The 16081-nt window shown below is 39.5% G+C and overlaps 5 protein-coding genes across 7 annotated transcripts; 3 read left to right on the top strand and 2 right to left on the bottom strand.

Annotated features, from left to right (window-relative positions):
• The first annotated feature begins 417 nt into the window (after window positions 1-417).
• LOC108601896 (ATP-dependent RNA helicase SUV3 homolog, mitochondrial) lies at window positions 418-3142 on the top strand. 2 transcript variants are annotated; one of them, XM_017989870.2, is made up of 6 exons: window positions 418-768; window positions 824-1327; window positions 1380-1689; window positions 1750-1884; window positions 1942-2571; window positions 2631-3142. In XM_017989870.2, exons 1-6 carry the CDS (start codon window positions 453-455, stop codon window positions 3040-3042), a joined length of 2307 nt encoding a protein of 768 aa, XP_017845359.1. In that variant the 5' UTR covers window positions 418-452; the 3' UTR covers window positions 3043-3142. The 2 variants fall into 2 exon arrangements, with proteins under 2 accessions (XP_017845359.1, XP_017845360.1); XM_017989871.2 differs by having other exon boundaries at window positions 672-768; window positions 835-1327; window positions 2631-3141.
• Window positions 3143-4527: 1385 nt separating this feature from the next.
• Window positions 4528-7564, bottom strand: LOC108602216 (synaptotagmin-14). The gene is made up of 7 exons (XM_017990395.2): window positions 7517-7564; window positions 7052-7161; window positions 6743-6904; window positions 6354-6680; window positions 6048-6289; window positions 5785-5988; window positions 4528-5724 (listed from the first exon to the last, which is right to left on the bottom strand). The coding sequence occupies exons 2-7, from the start codon at window positions 7089-7091 to the stop codon at window positions 4960-4962; spliced, it is 1740 nt and encodes a 579-aa protein (XP_017845884.2). The 5' UTR covers window positions 7092-7161; window positions 7517-7564; the 3' UTR covers window positions 4528-4959.
• Window positions 7565-7978: 414 nt separating this feature from the next.
• LOC108604350 (programmed cell death protein 2-like) lies at window positions 7979-10048 on the top strand. The gene is made up of 3 exons (XM_017993780.2): window positions 7979-8175; window positions 8417-9480; window positions 9537-10048. The coding sequence occupies exons 1-3, from the start codon at window positions 8068-8070 to the stop codon at window positions 9793-9795; spliced, it is 1431 nt and encodes a 476-aa protein (XP_017849269.2). The 5' UTR covers window positions 7979-8067; the 3' UTR covers window positions 9796-10048.
• Window positions 10049-10051: 3 nt separating this feature from the next.
• On the bottom strand, window positions 10052-15308 carry LOC108604351 (F-box only protein 9). 2 transcript variants are annotated; one of them, XM_017993782.1, is made up of 3 exons: window positions 15146-15308; window positions 10755-11412; window positions 10052-10690 (listed from the first exon to the last, which is right to left on the bottom strand). In XM_017993782.1, the coding sequence occupies exons 2-3, from the start codon at window positions 11378-11380 to the stop codon at window positions 10072-10074; spliced, it is 1245 nt and encodes a 414-aa protein (XP_017849271.1). In that variant the 5' UTR covers window positions 11381-11412; window positions 15146-15308; the 3' UTR covers window positions 10052-10071. The 2 variants fall into 2 exon arrangements, with proteins under 2 accessions (XP_017849271.1, XP_017849270.1); XM_017993781.1 differs by lacking the exon at window positions 15146-15308 and adding an exon at window positions 11473-11714.
• Window positions 12269-14204, top strand: LOC108604349 (DNA-directed RNA polymerase III subunit RPC3). Its single transcript, XM_017993779.1, has 6 exons — window positions 12269-12623; window positions 12679-13180; window positions 13237-13342; window positions 13401-13750; window positions 13807-13974; window positions 14037-14204. The coding sequence occupies exons 1-6, from the start codon at window positions 12349-12351 to the stop codon at window positions 14202-14204; spliced, it is 1569 nt and encodes a 522-aa protein (XP_017849268.1). The 5' UTR covers window positions 12269-12348.
• Window positions 15309-16081: the final 773 nt, after the last annotated feature.

The raw sequence follows: 16081 nt of genomic DNA, 5'->3' as shown, positions 1-16081 counted from the left end.
ATTGTTGATAAATATGCTATCGTTACAGCTATCGTCGATAGGCTTTAGAAGATACTTGCTTATTTGTTGTTCTATTGTGGCATGATACTTGCCAACTTTTGGGTATGACCGTTAAATTTGATTGTTGATAAGTATGTTATCGTTATGGCTAGCTACTTTCTACTTGGCCCTGATTGGATTATTTATTTACATTTTATTTACTTTTTTAAATAGGATAGGATAGGATTTATATGCAGCAGTTAACTTTAGTAAAGCAAAATATTAGAAACTTCAGATATCGGTACACAAATCAAATTGTATCTCATGGATTTATAGCTAATTAAGCTAGCTATATTCGATATCTAAACGATAGTCGTATTATTTAATCGATTTATATTCGGTTGTCCACAACGTGGATAGGTTAATAATTTAAATATTTAAGTTTTGAATTAAAATTCTTCTGGTTTCCCTCGATGCAAAGCTCGAGATATTGTTTGATATCAACTGGCAAGCTTCTGCTTCGTGAAGCGCGTCTGCGACTTGGCATTGGATCATATTCAACTGTTCGTTGTTTACACCGTAATGCTGTTCAACATTCGCGAAATAAAAAACATGAGACAAATGTTTCGGCGCTCTTTAAGCCGGTACAGGTGCAGGCCAATGCAGATGACGAAGATGTTGGCTCCGAGCTGGTGGGGAAACTGGAAAAGTCTGAAGTACTTAAAATTCTAAATAAATTCGCACAACGCCGCGAGATTAAAGCGCTGTGCAGTGAAAATGGTTTGGATGGTAAGCAGCGATGAGGTAACAACTCAGAGTAAGAAAAAATACAATGTGGTTACAGCCTATTTGCAGCAACAGGCCTTTGGATCGTTTCGCCGCTACTGCATCGAGGCTGAGAATCTTCCAGTGGATCTGCATATTGTTTTTAGTGATATTATGCAAGCAGCCGGACACATTGATGACATCTTTCCATACTTTTTGCGACATGCAAAGACTGTGTTTCCGCATTTAGACTGCATGGATGATTTGAAGAAAATCTCAGACTTGAGGCAACCGGCCAATTGGTACACAAGTGCCCGCGCCATCACACGTAAAATCGTTTTCCATGCAGGACCTACAAACTCTGGCAAGACATATCATGCTATGGAGCGATACTTAAATGCGAAGACTGGTGTCTATTGTGGTCCGCTCAAGCTGCTAGCCACGGAGGTGTACAACAAAGCCAATGAGCGTGGCACGCCTTGTGATCTTGTCACCGGCGAGGAGCGCAAATTCGGTATTGACGAGTCCTCGCCAGCAAATCATGTGGCCTGCACTGTGGAAATGACTTCGGTGAATACGCCTTGTAAGTAACTTATTACTTATATCATGCTGCTTATATAAATAATTCTTATTAGATGAGGTGGCTGTCATTGACGAGATACAGCAAATAAGAGATCCTCAGCGTGGCTGGGCGTGGACTAGAGCGTTTCTTGGACTGATCGCTGATGAGGTACATGTTTGTGGCGAGGCGGGTGCATTGGAGCTGCTTGAAAAGATATGTGAAACCACCGGAGAAACAGTCGAGGTTCGGCGCTACGATCGGTTAACTCAGCTAACGGTCGAAGACTCTGCGTTAACATCTTTGGATAATGTTATGCCCGGTGATTGCATTGTGTGCTTTAGCAAAAATGATATTTACACAGTGTCGCGAGAAATTGAAGCACGGTAAATTTAAAGTAACTTAAAATATATTTAATTTGTTGACTTGATAAAAATTAATTTTAGTGGCAAGGAAGTGGCTGTTATCTACGGCGGACTGCCACCTGGCACAAAACTAGCGCAAGCCGCCAAGTTCAATGATCCCGAAAATAGTTGCAAAGTGATGGTAGCCACCGATGCCATAGGCATGGGCTTGAATCTGTGAGTTTGTTGTACATTATACGTAAATGTTTGTAAGCTTACCAATTCAAATTGCAGAAGCATACGACGCATCATATTTTACTCATTGGTTAAGCCTACTATGAACGAGCGTGGAGAACGTGAGATTGATACAATTTCAGTGTCTTCTGCTTTGCAAATTGCCGGACGTGCGGGTCGCTATCGCACTCAATGGGAGCATGGATATGTAACGGCGTTTAAATCCGAAGATCTTAAGACTTTGCAGCATCTATTAGGTCAATCTCCAGAGCCTTTGAAGCAAGCTGGGCTCCATCCCACAGCTGATCAAATCGAATTATACGCATATCATTTGCCAAATTCAACGCTTAGTAACCTAATGGACATTTTTGTCAATCTTTGTACTGTGGACGATTCGCTGTATTTCATGTGCAATATCGAGGATTTTAAATTTTTAGCTGAAATGATACAGCATGTTCCACTACCCCTACGGGCACGATATGTTTTCTGCTGTGCTCCCATTAATCGCAAGCAACCTTTTACTTGTTCCATGTTCCTGAAAATAGCCCGACAATATAGTCGCAATGAGCCTATAACTTTCGATTTTATCAAATCGAACTGCGGCTGGCCGTTCAAGTTGCCCAAGACTATTCTGGACTTGGTGCATTTGGAGGGTGTGTTCGATGTGATGGATCTATACCTGTGGCTAAGGTGAGTTAATTAACTTAACTGTTATGTCAATGCTAAAAAAAACATGCTTGCCTTTCTAGTTATCGCTTTATGGACCTCTTTCCCGAGGCAAACAACGTACGCGCGGCGCAGAAGGAGCTCGACGAGATTATTCAGCAGGGCGTGTTTCAAATTACGCGTTTACTTAAGAACACAGAGGCTGGCCAGGATAGTGATACGCCCAGTTACAGTATGCGTCGTATAACTCAAATGAAGGAACCTCGTTTGCCAAGTTCAACGCGTGGCCGTTTGACAGAACGACTGCTTGCTCAAGGACTGTTAACGCCGGGCATGTTGAGTGAGCTGCGCAAGGAGTGGGACGCACAGCAGCACCAAACAAAACCTCAGGCAACAGCTCAAGCCAAAGACTCTCAGGAATACACAACGGACAGCGATGATGAGGATAGTTACTCAGGAAACTATAAGAAGGCGCGACGAAAGCGTAGAAAGTAAATTAAGTCTAAATCTGTTGGACAAGCTCTTTTTGAAGTAGCTGTTGTTAATGTTATCGTTTTATTTGTAAGTCGCAGTTAATTAATATTAAAATTATTATTTTAATAATCAACAATGACAATTTAATTGCTTTAAATTGAAAAGTAGAAATTTGTAATCTATTCCAGGAAATTCCAATCACTTCATTTAAATGGAGGGAGTTTCTACAAAGATGTCCGAGTACTTTACAAATAAACTTGACAATTTACTTGCAAGACTCAATTTGTCAATGTTGTCAATCTAGACCAGTTTTTGAACATACACATAAGCTTATATTAGTAAATACAATTGCTTAAAAAAAAAGAAATTGTGAGTTGACAAGTTCTTTAAAAATTCATTCATTTTCCAATGAAAAGTTATTTGTTTTTAAATAAAAGCGCAGATAGCATTACATTTATGTATTGACAAAGTTCAGTAACAACGAACACATACTCTCAATCGGATTTAAATTGTGAATATAAAATAGTGGACATCAAAAACATAGAGATTTTTAAAAAGATATACATATGTAGGTTTTTTAAATATTTAAAATATTTTAGGGACTTTCTCTCTTATGAGCTTTTGTTGTACATAGTTTAATACTTGCATTCTTAAAACCTTGCCTTGTTTAAAATTTAATTAAGGATCAACATTGATTAAAGCTTTTTATTTTTTTGTTTGTTATCGTATAATTAAATAAATCCATGACACAAGGTAAATGCGCGATAGGATTTTAAGCCTTTTTATATTATGTCTGCTTACAAACACAACAATATTTCACAATCTATTTAACATCATTTAATTTAATGATGTTAATTCATGATGATATACATGTTCCAAACAATTTTTATGATTCATTTATAAATCGTGCTCAGTTATCAAACAATTTGATGAGCTCTCTCTGTCGTTCTTGCTTAACTTTCATTAACTTGTACATTAGAATTTTGTGCGTTGTTATTTTAAAACCTAAGGAATTTTTAGTATATTTTCTTGTATAAAAACTGGAACAATTGCATGATACTCCTGATCAAAATATCAAGAGTATTATATATATTTGAATGTAGTTTGTGTTCGCTTCTCTTTAACGTTTACCAAAACATTTTGATATACGCATACGATCGTTACTCGTTTTGTCGTTGGTCACATATCAAACTGATTTGGTCAACCTGGTTAATATTGCTAGTAATGTTGGCTTATAAATATTTATTGAATTCTTATTTACTGTAATAAAAAAGTGCTAGTCGTATGAGACCAATTAATATCTTTGCCGTTAAATATATATAAGATGTTGAGAAATTGTAGGTAATTATAAAAAATTCGACAAGTACGTATTTATGTAAATGTATATTACATAATTTACATTTAATATGAGACTGTTATTCCATCTATTCATAGATTATTTATTATCACAAACAATTATAAAGTTCAAATTTGAATATTAAGTTATGCACTTGTATTGATTTGCGTATAAAATTTTAGAAATGTATTTTTGTTTTTCTTTTTCACACTCATATAGAAATGTGTACCAAATTTTTGTTTTGTTTCCAAATTCCAATCATTTAGCCCCTCATAGAGGCTTATCCAGTTACAAATAACCAGATTATTCAAAAAATTTTCAATGGGATAGAGCACTTGAGTACGATTACCAAAATGTAGTCATTGGTGCCTTATAAAAATCCAATTACATATAAACTTTGCAGGTGTGTGCCTGAACGAAGAACTCTAAACAAAATCGAGTTCCAGTCCAGGCTCAATGTCGACGGCGACCGCATTGTCTTCAGGAAACTCTGAGACGTGCGTCTCCTTTGGCGATTTTTCCTTGGACTTATCCTTGAACGGAGCAAAGCTGAGCTTTTTAAGCGCCTTGCTACGTCCTGAGGATTGTCCCAACTGCTCGAATCAAGAATCCACCAAAACATGCCATCGCGCGAGCATCTCACCCTTGGGCACCACATCGCCCCAATGTGCACACTCCTCTGGCCCAGATGAGTTCAGACCCATGCTGAACCAGCCAACCATTTCGTTCTTCTTCATGTGCCTTTTGGCATAAACAGAGATCATGAGCGTGACGTCATTTAATTGAAATAGAGCCACTTGAAACGCAAACGTTTCCTTAAACAGCGGATTGGGTCCTCGACGTGTCGATGTTTTCGCGCGAGAAATCTCCTGTCCAATACTGCTAACCATGCAAAGCTTTACATACGTATCCGGCGCCTTATTCAGCGTAAGACTGCGAAACTGGCTGCCCTTGATGATTTCCACGCTAAGACGCCCAGTGGTGCCGTTGAATTGTAGTCCCAACAGTAGCTCCGAAACCCCGCCATGTTGCATGGACGATGTAGAGCCAGCGCTATCCGATCTGGCCAAGCTTAGCAAATCGCTTGTGGAGCCCAACAGCGACGAGGTGCTGCGTGGCTCCAGTGGCAGCCACAGATTTGTCTCTAACTCTAAATCGACAGTTGCAAAACTCACATACGCCTCGCCAATGAGCCGCTCCTTGCGCAGCCGTTCACATCCATAAAGGCGCACTCTCAGACCCATGTTATTGACATCCTCGGGATTCACACGATGCAGCAGAAAACTTTCCATATACTGTGGATTCTCGCCGCTCCTGATTTTGGTCTTGTGCTTTTGTTTTTTATTAGGCAGCATTAACAATCTCACCTGTAAGCAAAGCAATTGTTGGTTGAAAGCCATAACCCAGTGGAGCAGTGTATAGCTCACCTGTGTGTGGGTCTGCTGGCCATTTGCCAGTGGAGGCAAACATCTTGCCTGTAGTACATGCACGGTCATCTTGCGCATTGGTGCATCATAGAGCAGGGACAGCTCTAATTCAATTGGTCCACGCAGAGTTGGGCTCTTTAAATCGCCGACTACTATATCGTCCGATTTAATGGAACGCAAATCGCTGGTATCGAAAAGCGGCTCCTAAAACAAAGGTCAAGTTCATTATTTAATAACAATTTGTAGGCAATCATTAGGCTTACATCATCATTGTTGTTGTTGTTATTATTATTAAAGTTGCTGTTGCTGCTGTTGTTACTTTGATTATGATTATTATTTGTAGTGCTACTGTTGTTGTTATTATTATTATTTGGTTGGTAATTGGTAATTGGCACTACTACGACGCCATCTCGCTCCTTTTCTAACGTTGGTGGCAAAACATCGACCTTATGTGTGTACCGCTGTACTTTGGTATAAGGATTTCTAAGTGCTGACACTGGCACAGCTGAGAGGACAAACATCAATTAGTCAGGCAACATTCCGAATCAGTTTCAATTTATCAGACATACCTCTGACCGCGTCGCCTGTCAAAATACCCGTATGACTGTCCACTGAAGCTTCAACTGAATCATTGGAGCTGCACTCGCTGTGCGATGATGGGATGCCGGCCTTGGCCCTTTCGGAGATCTCTCGTGTCACTGTCACCCTTTGTAAATCAGCTTGATGATAATTAAAGTTCTGTCCTGTCAATGGGTTCATTTGGTCACTGCCCATGCCATAGCAGCCGACAAACTTTCCATTTGGCAGCAGATTGTTGTTCTGCTGATGCCAGCGCAGACGCCGCAGCATGTCCTCCTCGGAGTCGGAGCTAGTGTTATCATAGCGACGTTTGCGCGCTGCATTGAATAACAAAATATTGATTCTGCTTTGGGTTTGGGTTAAAACTTGGTTTACTTACTAATCTTTTGTACATATTTTGCGGCCAAGTGCCTTTCGTCGCAGCAGTTTATGCCGTGTCGATGATGAAAGCAACAACGTCGACTTATATATAGGAAAAGCAGGAGCAGCAGAACAAGCACGCCAAAAAATACACCCAATAGAGTGGTGACCTCAACTGTACCTAATTAATAATAAGCAGATTGGGTTTGCGTTCATAAATGCGCACATTGAACCTGCCCCACATCATACTTAACCACCCACCACCCAGCCAACCAGCCAGCCAAGACACCTGGTAAACAATAAAGTAAAAGTGAAATTGATTACATACCTAATGATGCACTGCTATCCACTCCAGATGTAACAATCATGTTTGTTCATGCGTCGTTTCCTATTTAATTTATCCACGCTTCACATCTAATTTAATTGCACTAAATACTGCTGTAAAATAAAAACAATTCACATTTTATTTGTATTCAAGTGAAATGCAAAAGCTCAGGATATATGTATGTACGAATGACAGCACGGTTCAAGCGCAATCGATTTTTCACAGGACAATGAATACTTTGTTGACCGAGAACTTGAGTCGATTCTGTAATTTTTAATTACAACTAAAAACGATATGAGGCATATAAATGCTGTTATTTTATTTGTTGTTTGTTCACTTTAGAACACTTATGCATTTATGCATATGCATAAACTAAATATTTTATTTAAAATTATGTATTTTAAATATTGTATATTTCAAGAGCAATGTTATTAAGAACATTTGCTTATTTGTTAAGATTATTTTTACCGAAGTAGAGCGCCGTGTAGAACTGACAAATAAATAATTATAATAATTTAATCTGCCTTAAGGGCAGAATGTTCTTTTGGTTCGGTTTGCAATACAACTGAAAGGCTCAAAAGCTTTCACTTTCACCCCTGTGTATGTACACATATACAAGTGAAAGCTTGAGTTTGACAGGTGCATTGTCAAAACAACTGTTGCGTTTCAGCAGTAAGTATGGAATAAACATAAAGGCAGTATTGCTTGCGAAACTGAAAAATAAATACCTGTAAATGAACAATCGCTGGTGAAAGTAACTCCAAGTTGTATACATTAATTCTGCAGAAAATATTCACAACAGCGCAATTTCATAACCGATGAAAGTGAAAGTGCATTGGGAATCCTTTGAAAACAATCGATTGCTTTTAAGCCGATAATTTCTTATTGGAGTCGCACTGCTCCCACAATTATTGTAGATGATACTCGCTAATCTTTTGCGTTATTTGCATCTCGCTATGTTTGTAGTTGGCTAAAAAAGGTTTTTACGTTTAAAATAAAACCAATTGTAATGTGAGAAAATGGCCAAGAATAAGTCCACTGTATACTTGGGCTATGATGATGAAGAAATTCCAGCCAAGCAAGCTACATTCTTAAATAGCAGCATCAATAAAATCGGTGGCGTTCCTGTAAGTACAAAAATTAACATGTGCATGCGTATGTGAATGTGTATGTATGTATATCCTGTTTCAAAGGAAGCTTAGTTTAGTGAAATATAAAATTATTTATACATACCATGAGTTATATATTGCTTTAATTGATGCTTTCCAGTTGTAATTATCATTTGTAACAAAAAATATTTGCCCATTCGCAAACAGTTATGACAGCCCATATGTACATATGTAATTAAAATTGATTTTTTACCAATAGAACTGGCCGAGACAGGATGTTACTGTGCCCGTTTGTCCACTGTGTGGCATGGTGCGTCCCTTGATTGTGCAGATGTATGCTCCACTAGATCGATCGCAGTTTCATCGAAATCTTTATATCTTCGCCTGCGTGAGTCCTGCATGCTCACAAAATCAGAAGAGCTGGGTATGCGTGCGTACTCAGCATCTAGAAAATCAATTTGATATCATTAGTGAGCAGTCACCTAAGGCCGTTAATAAGCATAACAAGAAGAAAAACAAATCGAGTGCCTTACAAAAGGTTAACTGGTGTAGCGGCGCTGACGATTGGGGATGGGGCGAGCCTGAAATCGTGGAGGTGGAGGCCATGGATCAGACACCGGATGAAGAACAAAACGAGCCAAATGGCAACGTAAGGCCGTATCTATTAAATTATGAAAATCCTGGTAACGATGACGGTTTGGGCTTGGGAGCCGTGGATAAGTTTGTAGAAGATGATGACGATGACGAAAGTACCTCTGTGGAAAACGATTTGGTCAGTGGTTTTGGTCAAATTGACATGAATTCGCCAAACAATGATGGCGAGGATCCAAATGCCAACTGTGCCGCTGCCTTTGTACCTACAGCAAGTGGAGATGTAGCCGGAGCTGGTGCCACTGCGACTATATGTGCCGAGATTGAAGGACCAGAGACAGATGTCGTGCTAGTTGATACTCCCAAAAAACCAGAACGCGACCTCATTGCGTTGCTAAAACATAATTCCTTGCCGTCTACACTCGGTCCGTTGTCTGAAATCAAAGACCTGACGCTGAAACCATTTTATATATCTGTTGATGTTGAAGCAAATGCAAAGAACGAAGACTATGACAGCTATGGAGGCTCACTCTCAATGGATCACATACGCGATCTTTATCAGCAATATAAAGTGCAAGATGAAAACCCAGCGCGCTCACCGATCGCCGCAGCAGGAGCAGCTGAAGGAGGAGAAGATCAAGAGGTCTATGAGAAAGCACAGCCTGCGCATGGTGATTTGGCTTTTCATAATTTTATTACAACTATTCAGCAAAATCCTGGTCAAGTATTGAGGTAAATATTTTCAAGGCCATGGTTGGACTTTTTTGTATATGTTATTGTACTTGTAGGTATTCGCGCGACGCTCATCCAATACTCGTAGCACCACTGAAAGAGCCCATACCAAAGTGTCAGAATTGCAAAGGAGAAACCATATGTGAAGTGCAGTTGTTGCCAACGCTAATACCAAAACTGAGATTTCAACAAAATGGTTGCAGTGCGGTGCCAATTGAATATGGAAATGTTTTGGTCTTTACCTGTCTCAAGAGTTGCTGGGATACGCCAGATCAGATGCGCTATGAGCACGTTATTGTGCAGTCCGAGGCTTAATATGGATTAGGAAAAAGTAGGACGTATCAAAAACGAATCAATTCAAGTCAGAATCGAAGAAAAAACTTAAATTTTGCAATTTACGTTAACTTAGAAAATGAAAAGCTAAGCTTTCTCCACTTATCCTAGGATGATTTTACGCTCTAGATGTTAAGAACGTTGTACGCTTTTAGACAGCAAATGCCAATGCATAGTTGCTAACGACTCGTTATTCTCAGTCACACTAAACAAAACAAAAAACTTTTAATTAGTCAAACGCTAAAAGGTACTTTTTATTTACATGGCTAATGGTGCATCTGCGACTAGATCATAACTCTTTACTGGCGAGAACCACAACGCTGGATATTTTGAAGATCCTATATCAAAGACGGTTCGGTTCTCTACCTTGTTGCGGTTCTGCACCAAGGTGTAGCTTAACCAAGCCAATTGCACAAACCGACGTTTCGGCGAGAGGATTCGCATCTCTATAATATATTGAGTACTGACATCTTCGTCGGCAGGCATGATGCTGCCACGTCGATGTCGATGGGATTGTTTCTTTGCCTGCGTTTTTTGCATAACTAAGGTAACTGTTTCGCCTAACAGACGGTAACGACCGCGCAACACGTCTGGACGAGTATTGTGCACATCCTTTAGCCTCACAACTCCTTGCTGCGGCTCATCAGCAGTGGTCATCATCATCACCTTTCCGTTGGGCAAGAAGCGAATGTACCGATAATATTCAACCAACTGAATGGGGCGGTAGAACTGATCCTGGAAACTATTTTCGCCCATACGCAAATAAGTTGTTTTGCTAATGTAGCAGCCGTGGAAGTGTACGCGCTCTCGCTTTATAAACATATCACGCCAGGTTTCGTGTTTTTCACCAAGGACACCCACATTGTGTCCCCAAACTCTGTAGAAAGATTTTAATATCTATGCATATGCTTTTAATATATTTATGTAGTACTTGCTCTTACCTTAAACAGGCCATGCGCCACAACTCCTCGTCACGTGCATATGTATAGAAACCCTTACATACAGCCGAGAACTGTTCCAATGAACGCACATCCAATTGCGTGGAGACTACCCAACGCAGTATGTGCATTATTATCTCGGGCGGTAGATCAGATATGTGTATGTTACGCCCGGTTGAAATAATATTAGCATCTCGGCTATTTAGCAAGAGTTTGCCAGCGTAGATTTCGTCATTGCAAAGATCCCGCTGGAACTTGGCGTATAAGCCTTCAATATTAGGTTCATTAACTTCTTGCGCATCAGCGCTAGAAAGCTCCATCTGTCTATTAAAATCGCTGTGCATTCCATGGTAATTAACATGCTCAATATGACGCCTTTGTCGCTCGTAGCACTTAAATTCAATGTCAGGAATAATCTGTGTGGCCTTCCGATAGAAGGATAGTGCATCGTACACCTTGCCTCGTTGCTCTAGGTCAACAGCGGTTTGAAAGTAAGCCTCTGCTTTGCCCTCTGCTTCATTTTCGGCCGCGATTTGCGAAGATATTTCGTAGTTTTCAGCATTCTCAAGTTCTCGCTTCCAGGTTACACGAAACTCATCAAGCGCAGAAGACGGCCCTGTGTCGGACATGTCGATGGATATTGAATTGTAGTGCGTGTCAACTGAAAATGTAATGTTAAGCTTTAGACAATTATGTGGCTTGATGAAATGAGATCTACCACCTGAGGAGCTTTATTGGCTGGATCAAGCAAAAGCTTTAACGAAAACTGATAGATGTAGACGGCTATGTTGAAGGGTGGTTCGTATTGATAGTGCGCACCCGCCTTCCTAATCATGGACGTTACAGTTGGTTTCACTTGGATGGGTAGTAAACCAGGCAGCCAAACTTATTTTGACCAATATTTTTATAAATTATCTATATAACGTCGCAAAAAAATATTTGGATTGTGTTGCCAACTAGAGGTGGACAACAACGGAAACATCGATGTTTGAATTTCCACTATCGATGTCTTAATTGTAATGAGGCAACATTGGTTTAACAGCTTTAGCAATTTAAAAAACTATTGTATCAAATGCAAGAGCTCCGCACGTTGTTGACTTTCCAATAAATTGAGTGCAACTGAAAGCCAAATGTGTTCTTATTGCTAGGAGACGAAATTCTTCTTGCAGCGAGGACCGCTCTCAACAAACAGATGTGGCTTACCTTACTCTTACTCTCGTCTTCTCATTCGATGTTAAGGCGCTCATTTCAAATCTTGAGATGAGCGTATGAGGAGTTTCATATGTATGCGTCCACAGCGCTTCGATCTTTCGGGCGTGGAGAAGACGAGAAAGGCTCTCAGAGCGCCTGGTCTTGAAAATTCTTTTTATTTACTTTTCCCAGCCAACTTCTGATGTTTCTCTTTTAGCCTGGTAATTTTATCAAATGCTTATGTGTGTGTGAATTTCAATGCCAACACTAGCATGTTGTGCTTTGCAACACTGAAATTAAAACAGCTGCTCGCGAAATGTAAAATAACTTGTAGAGTGTGTTTACATTTCTATTCTTTATAACTTTGCATTATTATTAATTAAATATTATTAGTTCGCGACTGATAATGTCCGCAGACTACGCGCATTTGTGCTCGGCTATATTGGAGCAATGTTTTGGCAAAGTAGTGCAGTCAGTAGCGGACTGTCTGTTTTCGGCCACCACGCGCACGCTTTCTCAGATTGTGAGCAGCACCAACTATTCCCGGAAAGAAGCAGGACTCGCTTTGGCAGTACTCATTAAGTTTCGATTGGTTAGCTTTGAACCATCCAAAAACAATCTATTCCTGCCGGAGTATGCCCTAAAACGGGGAGAAGTCATTTGCTTACTACGCTACTCCCGGTAAGTTGTTATTGAGTTAACACGCCACCATATTATTAATTGCGATTGGTTTTAGATATATACATATTGTGCAAGCCAGATATGGCAATGTAGGCTCTTCAATAGCCGAAGAGTTGTTAAATGCTGGCTCAGAAACGGCAACTGGACTTTTGGCAAAGTGCTTGTCAGATTGTGAGAACAAGGCGGAGACTCCTGAAGCTTACAGGGACACATTCATACGCATGATAACAGATCATTTTATCATAAAAACTCCAGAGCTTATTGCTGGCAGTGAACAGGATGAGGCTGTGCCAAAGTTTCTTGTCAACGATTGCGACTTTTTCCTGCCGCCCATCATTGATCTCAAGTTGTTGGCAGATATTCGAAAAGGTGAAGCAAAGCTATCGGATGCCAAAGACGGCAGCACTGCATGGAGTCTTAACTATGATCGCTTTCATCAAGAATTCCGTGATGACATTATGATATCCGCAATTGAGCGTAAATTGGGCGAAAATGCTGCCGAATGCTTTCGTTATATTTTAAACATAATGTACAATAGCACAGATCCTTGGCTACGTGTAAGTGCCTAAAGCGTAGTGTGTATAACATTAGCATTTACTTTCTTTCTTTGCAGAAAGCCTCTAATCAAATAACATTTGTGGAGATTAAACAGACGATTGAAAAGAAATCAAATAATCTGGACTTGATGAAACATCTCGATCAATATATTAGCATAATAGGTAAGTGATTAGCAGCAGCATTACTATGAACTCTTTAATTTATTATTTATTTTGGCAGTGGATGACTCTCTTGGCTTTTTGCGAAAAATTGGCGATATGGGCGGCGGTCTGTTTGTAGTAGATATGGAAAATGCATTCGAGTCCTTGGCATTCGCATGTATAGAATCAGTTATAACTGAACGTTTTGGATCAAAGGCAACTCGCATATTCCGTGTGATTCGCAGCAAGAAATACATAGAACAGGAGGATCTACAGAAGGAAGCTATGATACCTGCAAAAGAGGCCAAGTCTCTGGCTTATAATCTGTTCCAAGAACAGTTTATACATGTAAAGGTTATAAAAAAGGCTGGCAGTGGTGGCACCGGGCCGGCTAAGACATTTTATCTGTTCCAAATCAAGGGCAAGGATGTAAGGCCAAAAAATAAGCCATATGAGAGCTATGCTAATCGCATTTATTTTTGTAGACTGTGAGAATGCTGCTGGATGTTTGCTACAAGGCTCTTTATAACACCATTCGGCGCTCCAATTTTGAAAAGCAGGAACATAAAGGACTTATTGAGAAATCTCAAAGGCTTGACAGCATAGTTGAGGCCATGAAGGAACGTGGCGAGTCTGATGACTACATAGCTGAGGTAGCGTTAGTCTGTTTTAATATTATGCAATATAAACGGAACAATTCCATTATTTTTTTCAGATTGTTGAAACATTTACACCGCCCGAGTGCGAAATATTAACAAAGGTTAAACATCGCATCAAGACATTGTCCAAGGCTGAACTAACATTAGATGATACAATTTTTTTGCTGCAAATGTATCAGCATCACTGTACGACGCTACCAACAGGTTTACAAAAATTTAAATAAAAGAAAACATTTTTTAAAAATGATTAAGCTGTGTACGTTAATTAAGACTTATTGGGACAAACTTAGCACGCTGTTATGTTATAAACAGGGGAAAGTGAGCACTGCTAAAAAAATGAGCGCTGTTAAGAGTTTCTCTGTTAAAAGCTTAGCACAGATTTCGTACCCTGCTAAAAGCGCAGTGTTAAAGGCTGCTAGCTATGCATAAATAGCAGCTGCAAGTTAACACTACACTATTACAGCTCTCTCAATATACATCAGTATGGCAACTCTTTCAAGTTTTAAATTTGAATTTGAATTTAAATATGAAAGAGCGAAAAAGGGGCAAACATCACATTTTGGAAAGCTGTAAGTCAACGAATTGTCATCGGAATTGTCTGTTTCATACATCATTATGTTTGCGTAGAAAGCACAATTAAAATGAGCATACATTTTAAAAGCTAGCATTATTTTTAGGTAAGCTATGAACAAAATAGGAAACAAACAAAGCAAATTTCTGTGAAATATAAAATTTTGATAAGCTGTAATTCAGCGAAATGGCGTCCGATTTCAACATTTCATACCGTGCTAGACTCGTAAGTTGAATTATAATTAAGCAGCAGTCAAGTTTACAAAATTTAAGATTTTATTTTTTTTGACACAATTTGTGATGTTACCCCTTGCTTAAATTGCCAAAATTCAACAAAATATAAAAGTTGTAAATTACAAAATGTAATGAAGCAACTTTGTTTTTAGCAGCAATACGAGCATAGAACTGTAAGCCATTGAAGAATCGGATAATTTTTGACCAGATTATGACTAAAACTCGTATGCAGCAGACAAGTGTTTTGCTTAATTTTAGACTTTGAGAGGCTATAGCTCAATGAAAACTAATCGGATTAGCCCGTTTTATACGACGTTATGTTCGCGTTGAAAATATAATTAAAATGAGCATAAATACTTACATTATATGCAGCCAAGCTATGAACAAAGTAGTAAACAAACTTGGAAAAGCTGCAACTCAGCATCCGATTTCAGTATTTCATGCCTTGTTAAACTTGTGAAAAATCTTGTAACTATTAGGACAGCGTTATGATTTATGATACGTAAGACAATTATGTATTTTATATGGACTACTAGGTTACACAACAACTAACAACTAACAACAAGAATATTAAATGATACTCAAGAATGATAAAGAGCTTTTGATTTATTTAAAATATTATGGCTGCCATGGCCAGAGTTCACTTTTTGCACCTGAAGAGCCTTGTTAGGCATGAGGACGATGTAAGTGAGGCGCGTGAACCAAAAACTGCGTAAATTAATTAACAATATCGCATTTCCACATGCGGGCTGAGCATAGCAGAGCAGAGCAGGGCACAAAACCTGCCGCAGTCAAGAAGTAGCTGCCCCAGAAGAAGAAACGCCCACTCGCACACACCCTATGTTTATTTGCATAAGTATGTGTGGGGGCTGTGGCGTGGCGTGGCGAGGCTCGTGTCGACACCAGGGATCTGGAAGGGGTAACCACATTTATATATACGAGCATACACACATGAGTAAGCGAACAAATTGGGGGCTGAAGGAAAGCAAAAAAAAAAGTGTTTTTTGGAATAACAGACGACTGTCCAAAGGCAAACTCAACTAGTTGAATGATGTCTTTCATAATGACGCAGCGACGGCAACGGCGAGAGAACCTTAAATAAGCATGGCCTACAAATGTACATCTAAACGGAAATATTTGTTTTCCGACAGTTTTATCTCTCGGGCGAAAGCCGAATCATATGTCATCTTCAACGTATTTATTTTGCTGACGTTAAATTTTGGCAACGCTGTTGCTCATTTTTTTTGCTTTGGGGGTCGAACAGGTGGACAGATTGATGCTCGATGTGAAGAAACAT

The sequence above is a fragment of the Drosophila busckii genome, chromosome 3R (genome assembly GCF_011750605.1).
Source record: "Drosophila busckii strain San Diego stock center, stock number 13000-0081.31 chromosome 3R, ASM1175060v1, whole genome shotgun sequence".
NCBI lineage: Eukaryota > Metazoa > Arthropoda > Insecta > Diptera > Drosophilidae > Drosophila > Drosophila busckii.
The sequence above is the reverse complement of the archived record's forward strand: the minus strand, read 5'-3'. Positions and strand labels throughout refer to the sequence as shown.

Coding starts and splice junctions, on each gene's coding strand:
- LOC108602216 (XM_017990395.2), bottom strand. CDS start 7,091: ATGATTGTTACATCTGGAGTGGATAGCAGTGCATCATTAG. Junction 6,681..6,742: donor AAAATATGTACAAAAGATTA/GTAAGTAAACCA, acceptor TATTCAATGCAG/CGCGCAAACGTCGCTATGAT. Junction 6,290..6,353: donor GACAGGCGACGCGGTCAGAG/GTATGTCTGATA, acceptor TTGTCCTCTCAG/CTGTGCCAGTGTCAGCACTT.
- LOC108604349 (XM_017993779.1), top strand. CDS start 12,349: ATGTCCGCAGACTACGCGCATTTGTGCTCGGCTATATTGGAGCAATGT. Junction 13,181..13,236: donor GCACAGATCCTTGGCTACGT/GTAAGTGCCTAA, acceptor CTTTCTTTGCAG/AAAGCCTCTAATCAAATAAC. Junction 13,975..14,036: donor CTGATGACTACATAGCTGAG/GTAGCGTTAGTC, acceptor TATTTTTTTCAG/ATTGTTGAAACATTTACACC.
- LOC108604351 (XM_017993782.1), bottom strand. CDS start 11,380: ATGTCCGACACAGGGCCGTCTTCTGCGCTTGATGAGTTTCGTGTAACC. Junction 10,691..10,754: donor TGGCGCATGGCCTGTTTAAG/GTAAGAGCAAGT, acceptor ATCTTTCTACAG/AGTTTGGGGACACAATGTGG.
- LOC108604350 (XM_017993780.2), top strand. CDS start 8,068: ATGGCCAAGAATAAGTCCACTGTATACTTGGGCTATGATGATGAAGAA. Junction 8,176..8,416: donor ATAAAATCGGTGGCGTTCCT/GTAAGTACAAAA, acceptor TTTTACCAATAG/AACTGGCCGAGACAGGATGT. Junction 9,481..9,536: donor AATCCTGGTCAAGTATTGAG/GTAAATATTTTC, acceptor TTGTACTTGTAG/GTATTCGCGCGACGCTCATC.
- LOC108601896 (XM_017989870.2), top strand. CDS start 453: ATGCAAAGCTCGAGATATTGTTTGATATCAACTGGCAAGCTTCTGCTT. Junction 769..823: donor CAGTGAAAATGGTTTGGATG/GTAAGCAGCGAT, acceptor ATGTGGTTACAG/CCTATTTGCAGCAACAGGCC. Junction 2,572..2,630: donor GATCTATACCTGTGGCTAAG/GTGAGTTAATTA, acceptor TTGCCTTTCTAG/TTATCGCTTTATGGACCTCT.